We start from the raw sequence: 16,569 nt of genomic DNA, 5'->3' as shown, positions 1-16,569 counted from the left end.
GACAAAGGCTAATAGAGTTTTGCCAAGAGAACACGCTGATCATAGCAAACACTCTTTTCCAACAGCACAAGAGGCGACTCTACACATGGACATCACCACATGGTCAATATCGAAATCAGATTGATTATGTCCTTTGCAGCCAAAGATGGAGAAGCTCTATACAGTCAATAAAACAAGACCTGGAGCTGACTGTGGCTCAGATCATGAGCTGCTTCTTGCAAAATTTCGGCTTAAATTGAAGAACGTAGGGAAAACCACTAAACCATTCAGGTATGACCTAAATAATAACCCTTATGAATATACAGTGGAGGTGAGGAATAGATTTAAGGGATTAGACCTGATAGACAGAGTGCCTGAGGAACTATGGACGGAGGTCCGTAACATTGTTCAGGAGGCAGCAACGAAATCCATCCCAAAGACAAAGAAATGCAAGAAAGTGGCTGTCTGAGGAGGCTTTACAAGTAGCTGAGGAAAGAAGGGAAGCGAAAAGCCAGGGAGAAAGAGGAAGATATATCCAACTGAATGCAGATTTCCAGAGAATAGCAAGGAGAGACAAGAAGGCCTTCTGAAATGAACAATGCAAAGAAATCGAGGAAAACAACAGAATGGGAAAGACTAGAGATCTTTTCAAGAAAATCGGAGATATCAAGGGAACGTTTTGTGCAAAGACAGGCATTATAAAGGACAAAGAAGGCAGAGACTTAACAGAAGCAGATGAGATTAAGAAGAGGTGGAAAGAATACACAGAAGAACTATACAGGAAAGATCTGAATGTCCCTGATAGCCAAGATCACTGAACTTGAGCTGGACATCCTAGAGAGTGAAGTCAAGTGGGCCTTACGAGGCATTACTAACAACAAAGCTGGTGGAGATGACAGTATTCCAGCTGAGCTCTTTAAAATCCTAAAAGATGATGCTGTTAAAGTGCTGCACTCCATATGCCAACAAATTTGGAATGCTCAACAGTGGCCGCAAGACTGAAAAAGGTCAGTTTACATTCCAATTCCAAAGAAGGGCAATGCCAAAGAGTGTTCAAACTACCGTATAATTGCGCTCATTTCACATGCCAGCAAGGTGATGCTCAAAATCCTACAAGCTAGGCTTTAGCAGCATGTGAACCGAGAACTACCAGAAGTACAAGCTGGTTTCCGAAGAGGCAGAGGAACTAGAGATCAAAGCACCAACATTCGCTGGATCATGGAGAAAGCAAAGAGAATTCCAGAAAGACGTCTATTTCTGCTTCATTGACTACGCTAAAGTCTTTGATTGTGTGGATCACAACAAACTGTGGCAAATTCTTAAAGAGATGGGAGTACCAGACCACCTTACCTGTCTCCTGAGAAACCTGTACGAGGGTCAAGAAGCAACAGTAAGAACCGGACATGGAACAACCGATTGGTTCAAAATTGGGAAAGGAGTACGACAAGGCTGCATATTGTCGCCCTGCTTATTTAACTTATATGCAGAGTACATCATGAGAAACGCTGGGTTGGATGAATCACAGGTAAGAATAAGATTGCAGGGAGAATTATCAATAACCTCCGATACGCAGACGATACCACCCTAATGGCATAAAGCGAAGAGGATCTCAAGAGCCTCTTGTTGAGGGTGAAAGAGGAGAGTGCAAAAGCTGGTTTGTAACTCAACATTAAAAAGACTAAGATCATGGCATCTGGCCCCATCACTTCCTGGCATATAGAAGGGGAAGAAATGGAAGCAATGACAGATTTTATTTTCTTGGGCTCCAAGATCACCGCAGACGGTGACTGTAGCCATGAAATTAAAAGACGCTTGCTCCTTGGCAGGAAAGCTATGGCAAACCTAGACAGCATAGTAAGAAGCAGAGACATCACCTTGCCGACAAAGGTCTGTATAATCAAAGCTATGGTTTTCCCAGTAGTAACGTATGTCTTTGAGAGCTGGACTATAAGGAAGGCTGAGCGCCGAAGAATCGATGCTTTCGAACTGTGGTGCTGGAGAAGACTCTTACAAGTCCCCTGGACTGCAAGGAGTTTAGATCAGTCAATCCTAAAGGAAATCAACCCTGAGTGCTCATTGGAAGGACAGATACTGAAGCTGAAGCTCAAATATTTTGGCCACCTAACGCGAAGAGAAATCTCCTTGGAAAAGACCTTGATGCTGGGAAAGATTGAAGGCAAAAGGAGAAGGGGACGGCAGAGGATGAGATAGCTAGATAGCATCACCAATGCAATGAATATGAACTTGAGCACACTCCAGGAGAGAGCGGAGGACAGGAAGGCCTGGTGTGCTATGGTCCATGGGGTCACGAAGAGTCGGACATGACTTAACAACTGAACAACAACAACATGTGCCAATGGAACCCCAAGCTCATCTGCCAGAGCACCGAAGGCCTTCATCACGTTGGTACATAGAAGGGGATTTCCAGGCCCGGCAAACAGGAAGTCATCCAAGTAATGGACAACGCTCTGCACGCTAGACCTGTCTTTAACAGCCCATTTCAAAAATGTGCTGAACCTCTCAAACATGGCACAGAATATAGTGTTCCCCATTGGGAGGGCCCAGTCCACATAGAACTTATCTTGGAAACAGAACCCCAAAAGGTCAAAGTCCAAAGGGTTGATGCGTAAAATGTGAAAGGCGGACTTTATATCACATTTTCCCATCAGAGCCCCGTAACCGAAATCCCGGACAATGGAAACAGCTGCGTCAAAGGAAGTATAGCAAACTGAGCATAGATGGTCGGGAATTTCGTCATTAACTGACCCACCTTTGGGGAAGGAGAGGTTATGAATTAACCTGAACTTCCCAGAAGATTTCTTCGGTACTGGGTGACACGCGTAGATTAGGAATTGGGGGTGAAGCAAATGGGCCGATAACTCGGCCCGGGAGTACTGCCTTGTCAGTCTTGTACTGTACCAACTGCTGCATGGCGATGACAGATTTCTGTTTTCTAGCGGATTGCGCCCTTTGTGGTCCCTGAAAAGGAATCCTGAAACCATGCCTAAAGCCCTGCTCGAGATAGACGGCGTCCGCCTTGCACGTGTAGTGCCCTAATAGTCTCATCCCTGAAATCTATTCCTCACCTCCACTGTGTATTCATCAGGGATATGATTTAGGTCATACCTGAATGGTTTAGTGGTTTTCCCTACGTTCTTCAATTTAAGCCGAAATTTTGCAACAAGAAGCTCATGATCTCAGCCACAGTCAGCTCTAGGTCTTGTTTTTACTGACTGTATGGAGCTACTCCATCTTTGGCTGCAAAGGACATAATCAATCTGATTTTGATATTGACCATCTGGTGATGTCCATATGTAGAGTCGTCTCTTGTGCTGTTGGAAAAGAGTGTTTGCTATGATCAGCGTGTTCTCTTGGCAAAACTCTATTAGCTTTTGTCCTGCTTCATTTTGTACACCAAGGCCATGCCTGCCTGTTATCCCAGTGATTTCTTGACTTCCTACTTTGGCATTCCAACCCCCTATGATGAAGAGGACATCTTTTTTTGGTGTTAGTTCTAGAAGGTGTTGTAGGTCTTCATAGAACCGATCAACCTCAGCTTCTTCATCATCAGTGGTTGGGGCATAGACTTGAATTACTGTGATGTTGAATGGTTTGCCTTGGATTCGTACTGAGATCATTCTATCATTTTTGAGATTGTACCCCAGTACTGCTTTTCCCACCGTTTTGTTGACTATGAGTGCTACTCCATTTCGTCTAAGGGATTCTTGCCCACAGTAGTAGATATGATGGTCACCTGAATTAAATTCGCCCATGCCTGTCCATTTTAGTTCATTGATTCCCAAGATGTCGATGTTCAATCTTGCCATCTCATGTTTGACCACCTCCAGCTTACCTTGATTCATTGATCTTACATTCCAGGTTCCTAAATAATATTGTTCTTTACAGCATCAGATTTTCTTTTCACCACCAGACACATCCACAGCGGAGTGTCCTTGCGGCTTTGGCCCAGCCGCTTCACTCTTTCTGGCGCCACTTGGAAATCCCCTCTGCTCTTCCCCAGTAGTATATTGGACACCTTCCGACCTGAGGGGCTCATCTTCCAGCATCATCTCTTTTAGCCTTGTGATACGTTCCATGGGGTTTTCTTGGCAAGAATACTGGAGTGGGTTGCCATTTCCTTCTCCAGTGGACCACATTTTGTCAGAACTCTCCACCATGACCTGTCCATCTTGGGTGGCCCTGCACAGCATAGCTTATGGCTTCACTGAGTTACGCAAGCCCCTTCGCCACAGCAAGGCAGTGATCCATGAAGGGGCTGTAGGCAGTAGCCCCAATCTATATTGGGATACTCTACACTTACTTTAAAGTAAACAGAAATGAGGGTCAGCTACACACTATGAATTTAAACATAGTGTGTAGTCAGATCCTGAGCCTAGTGCTATGTAACTTATTTATACATGGTCTGGAAGACTGGGTGAATAGAACAGTAGCCAAATTTATGGATGATAATGGATTATTCACAGTAATTTTTAGTGCAACTTTTAGAGGCCTGTTAGTCGGTTCTATGCATTTGGTTAGAATGAGGAACATCTGTTTTATCTCCGACAAGGGCAATAAACTGTTAGGTTCCCCACACACCCCTCTTTATAGATTGCCAGAGTTGTGTGTTTTAGATGCACACATCTGAGACAATATTTTCTTGGTTCAATTCTATTAAAAATTTCTTAAGCTAGATGTGTTAGGCCATTTGGTACCTTTCGTTACCTTTCAGAAATCACATTAAAATGCCATTTATCAAACATTAAAGGTATAATAATACAAACTGATACAATGAGAGCAAGTGCTTTGTATATTTCTTATTTAAAGTATGTGAAAGTATGATTTTGGATGAAGTTGTTAAATATACTTGCAGGGAAGGTTAATATTGACTCCCACAAGATACAATCCTAGTCCTGACAACCAGGTGGTAAAATAGGATAGAGATCCTATCCATCTGGAATGGGTACTATAAAATATTTGACAATTATTCATGGATATGTACTTTGTAATCTAAAAATGGGGGAATGATTCAGTCCTTTGATGACTCTGGACAATTAAGGATATGGATGTTGATCATTCTTTATCAGTGTTATTGTCAGTATTATTTTGCTATACAAGCACAGAAAAGACAAAGGGTATTGTTAGAGATGAGTTCTTAGAGCTTTTCCTCAAAATGCATTAAATATACAAGATGCAGTAAATGGAAGTCTGCCTTTCCTGTCATAAAAAATGATACTTGTAGGATATACAAGAAGCATTGTGATACTTTTAATGTCATATTTCTATGCACCTGTTAGTGTAGATGCTAATTTTCCATGTGAACACTGAGCTTGCAGTGCCAGCAAGCTAAGGTCAGATCGACCTCACTTTTCACACCATAGTATTGATTTCAGAATCTAACAACCCTTTGATTGCAGGCTTACAGGGACTGTGCAATGATGCTGTAAAATCATAATGGGTTTAAACATATACAGAGATAGGACAAAATTGAAAGAAGGAAGACAGTTAATAGGGGATACAAACTTAAAATGATGTTTTCTTGCTAAAATGTATATACGTAAAATAGGGAATTAACACAATAATCAACCCGGTTTTTTGCCTTCAGCCTGTCTGAGGCCATGTGGGTTGGAGTCTAGTCCGAAAAAGGAAAGGCTGTTTGCACTAGTCCGAAAAAGGAAAGGCTGTTTGCACGAGTTCTGAGGTTCTTTTCCTGGAAAAGGTGAGAGGCTAAAAGCAGAACTCTGTCAAATAAACTGCCTTATATAAGAATATCTACACAAAGCTGTTGTTGAACTGTGGGAGGCAGATGTTCTTTTCATTTACCTCTCAAATGGGTAGGTTAAAAAATCAGAATCTAAATTTCATGCTCTGCTTGAAGTGAGTGAAATGAATCCTGTTCTCTGTTCCGCTTGCTAGTATTTGCTGTATCATATTTTCTAGACCATCAATAGTAGACATTCTAAATATTGAGGAAACATGAAAATGTCAAGGAAATATTGCTTTAATATTTAGAATTCAGGTTTGCATGACACATCTATTGCAATACTGAAGTTTATTCTATGAACTGGAATTTTGAAGGATTTTTTTAGTGCTTCATTTTGTTCCAAAAATCATTCATTTATTTCACTTTTCTAATCTCTATAACTGTTTTTGTTTCTGCGTTGTGTACATACCCTTCACAATTATTTTTACTCATTGCTGGTTTCTTTGACAGCATCTCTCTTTAGTAAAATATCAGTTTTATATATTGACTTTATAGTAATTTCTATTGCTACTTCCCATTTATTGTTTCTATCCTTAAAATCAATATTTAATTATATTGATAATAAATATCTCTTTACTAATGGTATCACTAGAGGGCAGTATTGATTAAATTAGTCAAGTGAACATTCGGAACATGACGTTGCATCTTAAAATCAGAAAATCACCTGATATAAACCAAATTATTTACTGTACTATACTATACTGTGTCCAAAGAATTCTGCATTTCAGAGTGTCCCTTATGCTATCTGTAAAAAAAATGTATAACTTCCCTTTTAAAAAAAGACATATATACTGAACTGTTTTTTCCTATTTAAGGCAGATATATTTTTGGAAGTGACAATAGTGAGATCAGTAAATAGTTAAAGCTATTCTAAACTACACATTGATAAATTGTAAAGTTAAGGTGTCGACTCATTTGTTCTTATTGACTTACAGGTCTCCTGACAAATGCAACAACAGAGAAGCCTTGTAGGAGTTTTTAGGCTCTGTGTGGGCTACATTCCCTAGTCAAGTTTCACTGCTGTGGATCATCGTCCATTATATGTCATCAGTTCAACTGTCTATTTCTCTGTATTTCATCAAAGACAGCATAATTCTACATTATGAGCTAAAGTCTGTTCTACCATACTAAAGAGCACCGGACTAAGGAATAGAAATGGAAGAGAAATGCTTGGGCATTAGCAATACAAAAACAAAAACCACCAGTTCACAGTTAACGTCTCATCTGCGTTATGCACCACTTCTGGACTTGATCTGTGGTCATGTTTTAATCTGAAGAGTCAACTACACTGGAGAGTACTCATCCCAATCAGCCTTAGAGAAGACTGTTTTGTCTGTGGGAGGACACTGAGGTGCAGAAGGCAATTTCTTCTTGTGCCCTAGACTGCCTGAATTGCTTTTATTTTCTTATGTTTCAGTATATACAATAGACCAAAGAGCAAAATCTATTTTAAAGTGGACATAATGTTACTGTTAACAAGGTTATTTGGGTTCAGCAGTACGGGGATCCCCTGCACGAATGCAGCTCACCCAGCGCTGCAATGTTGCTGTCCAGCAAAAGTCTTTATGGAACACTGCAGAAAAAGCTGGAACTGCCCTTGGAAAAAAGTACACTTAAAAATACAAGGGAACAAGGAGAGAAAATGACCGTTCTTCAACAAGAAAACAGAACTTTGATCAAAACAACACAGACTGTCTACGCACCACCTTTACTTCTCTGTGCTTAGATTGACTTCTCGTACTAAAATCATTTTGAGTTTAACCAGTTCAACATGCCTCTTCTATGGTCCCATTTTTTGATCGTTAAAAGTTGGATAATACAGTATTTGCAAAGAGCATGTTCGGTCATCTGTGGCCTATGTCTCATCTGATATACCATTTAGCACCAGAAAGCAAATCCAAGGGGCGGGGGGGCGGGAGTAACACTTGTTTGAAAGAGATCATTAAATGTATTTTGAAAAGCCTAAAGTTATATATTTAACAGTTTTTATATGTTGTATATTTGTAGAAAATCCTATTTAACAATTAACGTGGTAACTCTGACAGTCATGACAAAAAATGGTTCAGAGTTGAGTTGTTGTTTTTATTACTTCAGTTGTCTCTGAAGTGACTGGTGTAGTTTGCTTTCTTCCATTGGGACATTCTGGATGTAAAGCATGACCAGAGAGGACTCTGTAGTAAAGCAAAGAATAATGTTGTTTATATTACATAAATGCATTCAACCATTGCACTGTTGGAAGGCTTTCTCTCTCTCTCTCTCTTTCTGTTATTTTTTTCCTTTCCTTTTCCCCCTTTTTCTTTGAGGAGGGTGGTCTTTTATATACCAGTAAAACAGTGTAAAATATTTTAATCATTTACTTTCCATATTGAGTTATGTTCTTTCTCTCTTTTCTCCTCCTCCTTTCCAATTTGGTATAAAAGTCAGCTTGCTCTGTGATCAAGATGTTGGTGGGTGGCTTGTAGGGGTTTTGGGTTTGTTTTTTAACCTCATACTTTAGAAAGTCCATATGTTCAATATTATAGGGTAGTAACAATTTGAATAAGAGAGCTATTTAAGAAACAAGAAAAGGAAAGAAGACAGAATAATCTCCAAATGTGGTGCCCCTTTTGTCTACAAGTCTAGCTCATAGTGATATGATAAGGTCAACAAATGGGCTTTCCTCCTTCCCCACAGATACTTGCCAATACAAAACTTTTTCCCCAATGTCCACTGTAGTATACTACCTAAATACTCCAATTAACCTTTAGTGTTATGCTAGTTCTATGCTACTAAAGAAAAATATATAGGGATTGTTCAAGCAACCATAGTTGAGAGGTATGAAAAAGAAGTTCATTTATTTAAGCCCTCTCCCCATGTTCAGGGGGTTTTTTAATGCACAGGTTGAGGTTACCATGAATTATAGGTGACAGCATCTATGAATAAAACATTTGTGTGGATGGTATTTCGTCATAAGGGTTTTGATCAGTGTCCAAGTAGCAATTAAAGCCCAGCCACTTGAAAAGTATTATGAACTGACTGCACTGTAAATGACCAATGTCTGATTTAAAGTGTCATGCAATAAATGATGGTAGATACTTCACCTGTATTATAAAAAAATGGAGAGCCAGATCCCTCACTCCACTGACTTTCTCTTCTGTTATGGTTTTATTTTTTGAAGGGAGTGTAGTAGCCTTATTTAGTAAATACTGAACAAAAATTAAAATGTTTCAACATTTTTGTTGCTTTACAGTATTCAGTTTTGTGTTGGTTCAGCTAAATTATGGAAAAAAATAAAGAAAATCCTTTTATAAGTGAGACCTTTGTTCGCTGCTCGTAACATGAGTCAACTATTTCGTTGGAAGGAGGGAGGGTATGAGAAGAGAAGGGTTCTTTGAGGTGAATGAATCATGATTATTTTATGAAAAAGTGATTGAATGGTCAGGACCATTTCTGTGTTGTGCTGGGTTCGAGACTTCCCCTTCAAATGGCTCAAAACCCAAGAATATTTGGAAACTAAACTGATATCTGGAGTTCTAAATTTAAAGTGAATAACTAGTTGGTTAAGTTCTAATCAAACTGACAAATATGTGCACTTAAGTTACTTTGATTGCAATGGTTATTAAAGTGACTTGGATCTAAAATAATTTAAGGAAACTGACAGAATGACATTTTTCTGTGCCATCTGCACCCCTCCCAAAACACTCTCTGGAATGTTGCAGGTCCTCCTGGGCAACAGCAAAGAAGAGAATCACCCCAAATTGGGTTAGACATTAGCTAATGACCACAGTTTGAGCAGTGCAAATGCAGTTTTCCCATATTTACCTATGTCAGAAAAATACTTCCCCTGTGTCCTGTGAAAATACCAGATTTGATGTCAAAAGATAACTGTAGTAAACAATGTGCTTGCCATCCTTAGGATTGTGGAAATATAATTAAGGCTACAATTCTATACACACTTACCTGGGAGTAAGACCCATTGAACTCAATGGGGCTTACTTCTTGGTGAATACGCACAGGATTGCGCTGGAAACCTACTGGTTTTTTAACAGTTGCAGCTTTTTAAAAAAGGATGGAGTACGTGCTGATTTACTTCTATGCTCTGAGAACACATTTTAGCTCATCAAAATCCTGTTCAGAAAGTTAGCACTTGGTTTGAAAGAACTTTCAAATCATATGAATCATCATAAGAAAGGCTGGGTTACAATCTTAAGCATATTTACCTAGGAGTAAGACCCACTGAAAAAAGAGGGCAAACTTCTGAGAAAATATGATTGCGCTCTTGATTACTTTTCCCATTGAACTCAAGCTTACTTTTTACACAACGTGTCCCCTTTTTTGCTGAATTTATTCCTTCAGCCACAGGAAGTTCTGCCTTGATGCAACCTGGTTCTCTGTGCTCTTCCCGTATTTTTATTATCTGGGAGATAAGGACATTCCCCAAAGGCATGTGGACACAGAGAACCCTGCCTCCATTCTGAGAATTGCATTCATGGTTCTTGCGCAAGTTGGGTGTTTTCTGGATTCCAAAGAGAAGGAAATCCACAAAAACCAAACTAAGAAGCTATCCAATGTACACTAATTAGAGATGAATTGCAGCCCAGTTTTATATGACAGCAGCCTCAGGCAGGTTCCAAAGGCAGCTCATTCCAAACTGTCTTTTCAAAATATACCATTTTAAATGAACAGCCACTGTTTGCTTGGATGCATAAACTGAAATGTGTCTCTCTGTAGTGTTTTAATGGAAAAGAGTATTTATTTCCTATGTACATTAAATCATATTTTTCCTTCAGAAAGATATTCCTTTTGATAGCTTTAACTTCTATAACTTTGTCATCAAAGACAAAGGTGTTTCAACAAACCAAAACACTATTATACCTACTCCTTCTTGGCTGGCACATTGATGTCTATGCTGCCCTGATGCCCTTGAAATGATTGCATGTTACAAACAGCAAGTGATGAGGAAATGGTGTCAGAGTTATAAAAATTAATGCAAGTCAACCTACCACTTTGGCACTGAAACTTAAAGAACATGACAATTGCGTTGTCAGGTAAGAGCAAGGCCCATCTAGGCTAGCATGGAGTTTTCAGCATCATCCCACAAGGTTCCCCTGGAAGTTCTCATTCAGGAGCATTTTCTAAACAAATGGAAATGTTTGAAACCATTATTTTAAATATTAATGCACTACCTTTTAATGCAACCCCAGTAATCTTAACAGCTCAATCCTATGCACGTTTACTCAGAAGTAAGCCTCACTGAGTTTAATGGTTGTTGTTGTTGTTGTTGTTGTTGTTCAGTCGTTCAGTCGTGTCCGACTCTTCGTGACCCCATGGACCATAGCACGCCAGGCCTTCCTGTCCTGCGCTCTCTCCCGGAGCGTGCTCAAGTTCATATTCATTGCATCCGTGATGCTATCTAGCCATCTCATCCTCTGCCGTCCCCTTCTCCTTTTGCCTTCAGTCTTTCCCAGCATCAGGGTCTTTTCCAGGGAGTTTTCTCTTCGCATTAGGTGGCCAAAATATTGGAGCTTCAGCTTCAGTATCTGTCCTTCCAATGAGCACTCCGGGTTGATTTCCTTTAGGATGGACTGATTTGACCTCCTTGCAGTCCAGGGGACTCGTAAGAGTCTTCTCCAGCACCACAGTTCGAAAGCATCAATTCTTCGGCGCTCAGCCTTCCTTATAGTCCAGCTCTCACAGCCATACATTACTACTGGGAAAACCATAGCTTTGATTAGACGGACCTTTGTCAGCAAGGTGATGTCTCTGCTTCTTACTATGCTGTCTAGGTTTGCCATAGCTTTCCTCCCAAGGAGCAAGCGTCTTTTAATTTCATGGCTACAGTCACCGTCTGTGGTGATCTTGGAGCCCAAGAAAGTAAAATCTGTCACTGCTTCCATTTCTTCCCCTTCTATATGCCAGGAAGTGATAGGGCCAGATGACATGATCTTAGTTTTTTTAATGTTGAGTTTCAAACCAGCTTTTGCACTCTCCTCTTTCACCCTCAACAAGAGGCTCTTGGTGCTTACCCTAAATAAGTATGCAAAGGGTCATAGACTTACAGAACAATCTATGGTTGTCTACTGAGAAGTAAGCATGACTTACATCAGGAGTGGGCAACACTTTTGCCCCAAGGGCCACAATGCGGCAGTGGGCTGCAGGTCAGGGACAGCATGCCCGTGGTGGATGTGGCTCCATGCTGGCACTGGGCAAAGCCTGGGCTACCTCTCCACTTTCTCTCTCACTCTAATCTCCCCACTCCCCTCTTTGCTCTTGGTGCAGCCACGATAGTTATCCCTGCACTGATCAGTGCAGAGATAAAAGGGCAGAAAAGGGAAGGGAAACTAAAATGATCAAGGGGCTGGAGCAATTCCCTTTGAGGAAAGGTTATAACAGCTGAGTTTGTTTAGCTTAGAAAAAGGAAAGTAAGGGGATACATGATAGAAGTGTATGAATTATGCATGGTGTGGAAAAAGTGGATAGCGAGACATTTTTCTCCATCTCTCATAATACTGGACCCCGAGGTCATCCTGTGAAGCTGATTGGTGGGAGATTCAGGTAGGGATGTACGAAAGTCACTTACCTTTTCGCGGATTCTGTTCATGGAGGGGAGGTGTTCCGTCCCTCCCCCCAGAATCCTTGATGGGGGGGGAGGCGATCCAGTCCTCCCCACCGGAATCCTCGACGGCTGGCTGTGCTCCGCGGCGGTTCCGCGGAGCAGCTGGCCAGGCCCAGGCCAGGGCCGCCCGCCAATGGAGGGCTCTGGGTTAAAACAAAAAAAACGCGTATGCAAATGGCGGCTATGGCCATTGCCATTTGCGTTCCTTATTTTTCGCCATCTTAGTCTACGTAAATATTTACGTAGACTAAGAAAAGAAAGGGGAACGCAAATAGCATACTGGGCGCTATTTGCGTTCCCTTTTCTTGTCTTCGTCTTAGTCTATGTAAATATTTACGTAGACTAAGACGGCGAAAAATAAGGAACGCAAATAGCGGCGGCCATAGCCGCCGCCATTTGCGTACGCGTTTTGTTTTTTACCCAGACATGATAGGCTACGTAAGTCTTTACGTAGCCTATCACGTCTATGGGGGGGGGGGAGGAAAAAAACACAGACTGCAAATGGTGGTGGCAGCCGGTCAGAAGACCAACTGCTGCCGGCAAAGCCGCCGCTGGAGCCGCCGCCGTCCGAAACTTCCGCACCAGGTAAGTCTCGTCCCGGGGGGGATCCGCGGGGGGTGGCAGGCCGTTCCGCGATGGATTTCGGGGGGCCGAATGCACTGGCATTCGGCCTCACTCAGATCCATCGCAGAATTCTCTGAAATCCCTAGATTCAGGACAGATAAAAGGAAGTGCTTCTTCACACAGCACAGAGTTAAACTATGGAATACACTACCCCAAGATGTAGTGATGGCCACCAATTTGGATGGGTTTAAAAGGGGATTGGACAAATTCATGGAGGATAAGTCTATCACTGGCTACTTATCCTGATGGCTATATGAACAACCACACAATGCAAATGTAATAGAATCATTATATATAAAAACATTCTATACAGTGGAAATATTTCAAAAATGGAACTCAGTCACATTATTGTTAATAAAATATTATGCAACCTGGCATGTGGAGTGTCCTTTTGTAAGTTACAGGTATAGCAACAGAAGGATAAGTATAGGTGTTATACCAATGATTGCTGAAGTTATGAAGTTTTTGCAATAAGTGCAGAGATACTATTAACCCATGCAATTAAATATATGATGAATAGATGGTGGCTTGAGTAGAAAGCTACTCATCCAGATAGAATTTCATGAATGATTGGATAAGACTCAATTTGGGCCATGAAATTAAGAACATGCAAGTGAAGTGTTGATTTGTTGTTTCAAAGAGAAACATTCAATTCTTTATCATTTCTCGAGTTCTAAATGTATTTGGTTCTCCAAAGGCTGAAGTCAAACACCAAGAAAATAATTTGAAAACATACATACATACATACATACATACATACATAGTTTATTGCTTTTTAGCCGACCCGGCCATCCGCATGGAGAAACAGGCACAATTTTCCATAACATCCAGAGGGAAAACCAGGATGCAAATTAATAATAAATAGCTAATAAAAACAAAAACAATTTTTAAACTCCTAAAACTCTATTTGCTGGCATGTTTTTGCCATATTTACAGATTTTGTTCTTTTCTAACTGTTAATGTCTTTCACCTCTCCAGGGCTCAGTTGACATACTTAGCAGTCCTATATGATATATAATGATCTGTTCCGGCTAATAATAATCGGGTTATGCTTACACTGGAGGTATCCTCAGGCACAGCTAATAGAGGTTCGAAGTATTGCTTCCTCAAATCAGTGTACAGCGGGCATTCTGTTAGGAAGTGTATCATGTCCTCTTTCTTGGGGCAGCCAGCTGGGCAATCTGCACTCATACCATGAACATACCTTCACCTCCATCAATTGGAGTGAGTTCGGTCTGCACCTAGTCATGAGCCATCTCAATTCATGTGAGGTGATAGATATTAGATACAGGGGAATCTTCCCCGGAGAGGTCATGATACTTTTATAGATGTTATTTGAGCGGCTTTCAGCAGCATCAGCCATTGCTATTTGGATATCCACATCTTGTAATCTCTTTAAGATCACATCCCTAGCTCTGTCATATCCCCTTGCGGGCAAATACGATTGTGAAAAGCCCAAACCAGAGAGAGATGTAATTATCTTGTCTGCCCACAATCTCCTTCCCATTGCTTCATATGCTAATAGAATGGGGGGGGGGGGCAGTTGAAACATTATATTTAACCAGAAGAAGATGGCAGCTTTTGGGACAAGCATTCCCACTGAGTGACAAGCTGTTTCTAGTCATACAATGGTCCTAGATGTAGGTCTAGGAACCCCGAGTGCTCTAGAAAGAAATTTATGCCGCACTGACTCCAGTGAAGCTGTATTTGCAGGGGTCCAGGCAGGTGCCCCATATAATATTTATATAATAGAGAGCTTCGGCTATTGGGCGGTATAGAAATGAAATAAATAAATAAAATTAAATATTTGGGGAAGTAATTTACCCTTGTATAGCTCTATTAAAGGGGCCACCATCTTACCACCTGGTCCTGCAGCAAACCGAAGTATAGCATTACTTGTTACATTAGTTGTCCGAACTATTTCCTTCAAATGTTCAGACCAAGATCCTGAACTTTGAAATGTCACTCCTACGTATTTATGTTTGTTAACCTGATCAACCAGGTGGTTATCCAGCTGCCATCGGTATTTTTTCCTCCTATTGCCAAAGACTAAAATTTTAGTTTTTTCATAATTGACTTGAAGGTCTTCTCTCATGCAATATGAGCTTAGAGCTCTTAAGAGCCTTCACATCCCCACCTGGGTGTATGATAGGAGGACAGCATTATCAGCATATAGTAACACTGAAGTACTCCTGTCCTTTAAAAGAGGTGGGAAGAAGTCTGGGCTACATAAGTAGGGAACTATATCATTAAGATATAGATTGAATAAAAGAGGTGCAAGCAAACATTCCTGGTGCACTCCTTTGTTAACAATAATGGGATCTGAAAGATCACCTGAAGACACTCACGCACGCAAGATAGAGTTCTCATACAGCCCTTGCATTCTCCTAAGCAATTTGTGATCAATATTTAAAATTTTAAGGTTCTGCCATTGACAGGGTCTAGTTATAGAATCAAAGGTTGCTCGAAGGTCTACAAATGCAGCAAAGAGTGAGTGGTAAGGGGGAAACATACATCACAAAAGTAAACTATTTGTGATTTCCAGGTCAGCCGAGATCCAGGACAATGACTTGTTCCATGTTCCATGCCCCTCCCCTCATGAAATCATCCCCTAGGCCCTCTGCCCAGAGATCATCTCCTAACATCTAAGCTGCCACCTAGTTACTCAAAAAGATCCGTTCTTTTACTACTGTAACAATACATCTGATTTGCATAAGATTTATTTATGGAAATGGAGTGGGCAAGATGAGGGTTTTCCTAGCAACAATACAAATGTTAGGAAGACATATGAAAGAGTGGCTGGTTAGCAACTGTTTACATGGTTTTACCCAAAAGCATCTGTCTCTAGACAGTTGAACTGGTAGAGTGCCTTTGACCAGCAGTCAGCCTTCCTGAGACTAGTCCCCTAGCAGATATTTTATAGCTTATGTATATTGGTTTAGCAACAACCCATCTGATTATTTTAGTTTCTTCCCCCATTTGTGAAATTTCCTCATAGCAACAGACATTCTGTGCAGGATGATAAAAGTGAAGGTCATTCATTGAGAGGCCATCTGTCAGCTTTTTTCAGGACAGTTGCATTTAATATTGTATTCAATAATGAAACTTGATTGAATGGGTGGGTGGGTTTTATTTCTGAACATCCATAATGTTACACTGGTATTCTAAGCTTAGTAATCAGTGTAAATGAAATTGTTTTGCCAGAGCTCCAGTTGTTTTTACTGTTACTCCATGTCTGTCCAGTCCTGTCCACTTCTGCAACATAGAGTATTATATATGCTAGGAGAAATTGCCAACCAATGTCTTGGTGAATAAAAGTTGAATAAAAGCTCCATGAGACATACATAAGTGCCATTTCACACATTACACTGCAAAAACTCCAGGTTTGCCATGTGTGTATTCAACAGGGAGACTCACAGAGTCCCAGGATTCTGAAAAGTGTATGTGTGTAATCAACTCATTTTCAAATGCAAGATTGTGATACTTACTTTTTAAACTTTTAGTTATATATTTTAAAAATGGATTAAATGGTGGAGTGGATGTCTGTTTTTTTAAAAAAATTGATTTCCAACACATATAGTAGAGGGGGGTTTTCATCCGCAGTTTT

At 40.6% G+C, this 16,569-nt stretch overlaps 1 protein-coding gene across 4 annotated transcripts in view; it reads left to right on the top strand.

Annotated features, from left to right (window-relative positions):
* The window catches only part of TAFA5 (TAFA chemokine like family member 5), a 515,983-nt gene extending 506,947 nt beyond the window's left edge, over nt 1-9,036 (top strand). For 2 of the 4 annotated variants that reach the window (XM_084810965.1, XM_084810969.1), the window contains one exon: nt 6,679-9,036. In XM_084810965.1, coding sequence (XP_084667091.1) covers nt 6,679-6,687 — 9 coding nt within the window. In that variant the 3' untranslated portion in view covers nt 6,688-9,036. The remainder of the gene's footprint in view (nt 1-6,678) is intronic. The other 2 variants (XM_084810968.1, XM_084810966.1) reach the window with 1 other exon arrangement.
* The last annotated feature ends 7,533 nt before the right edge of the window (nt 9,037-16,569 follow it).

The sequence above is a fragment of the Heloderma suspectum genome, chromosome 7 (assembly GCF_057233095.1).
Source record: "Heloderma suspectum isolate Gila_16-S chromosome 7, 16-S_ref, whole genome shotgun sequence".
In the NCBI taxonomy this organism is placed as follows: domain Eukaryota; kingdom Metazoa; phylum Chordata; class Lepidosauria; order Squamata; family Helodermatidae; genus Heloderma; species Heloderma suspectum.
This window is presented reverse-complemented; position numbering and strand designations above follow the sequence as displayed.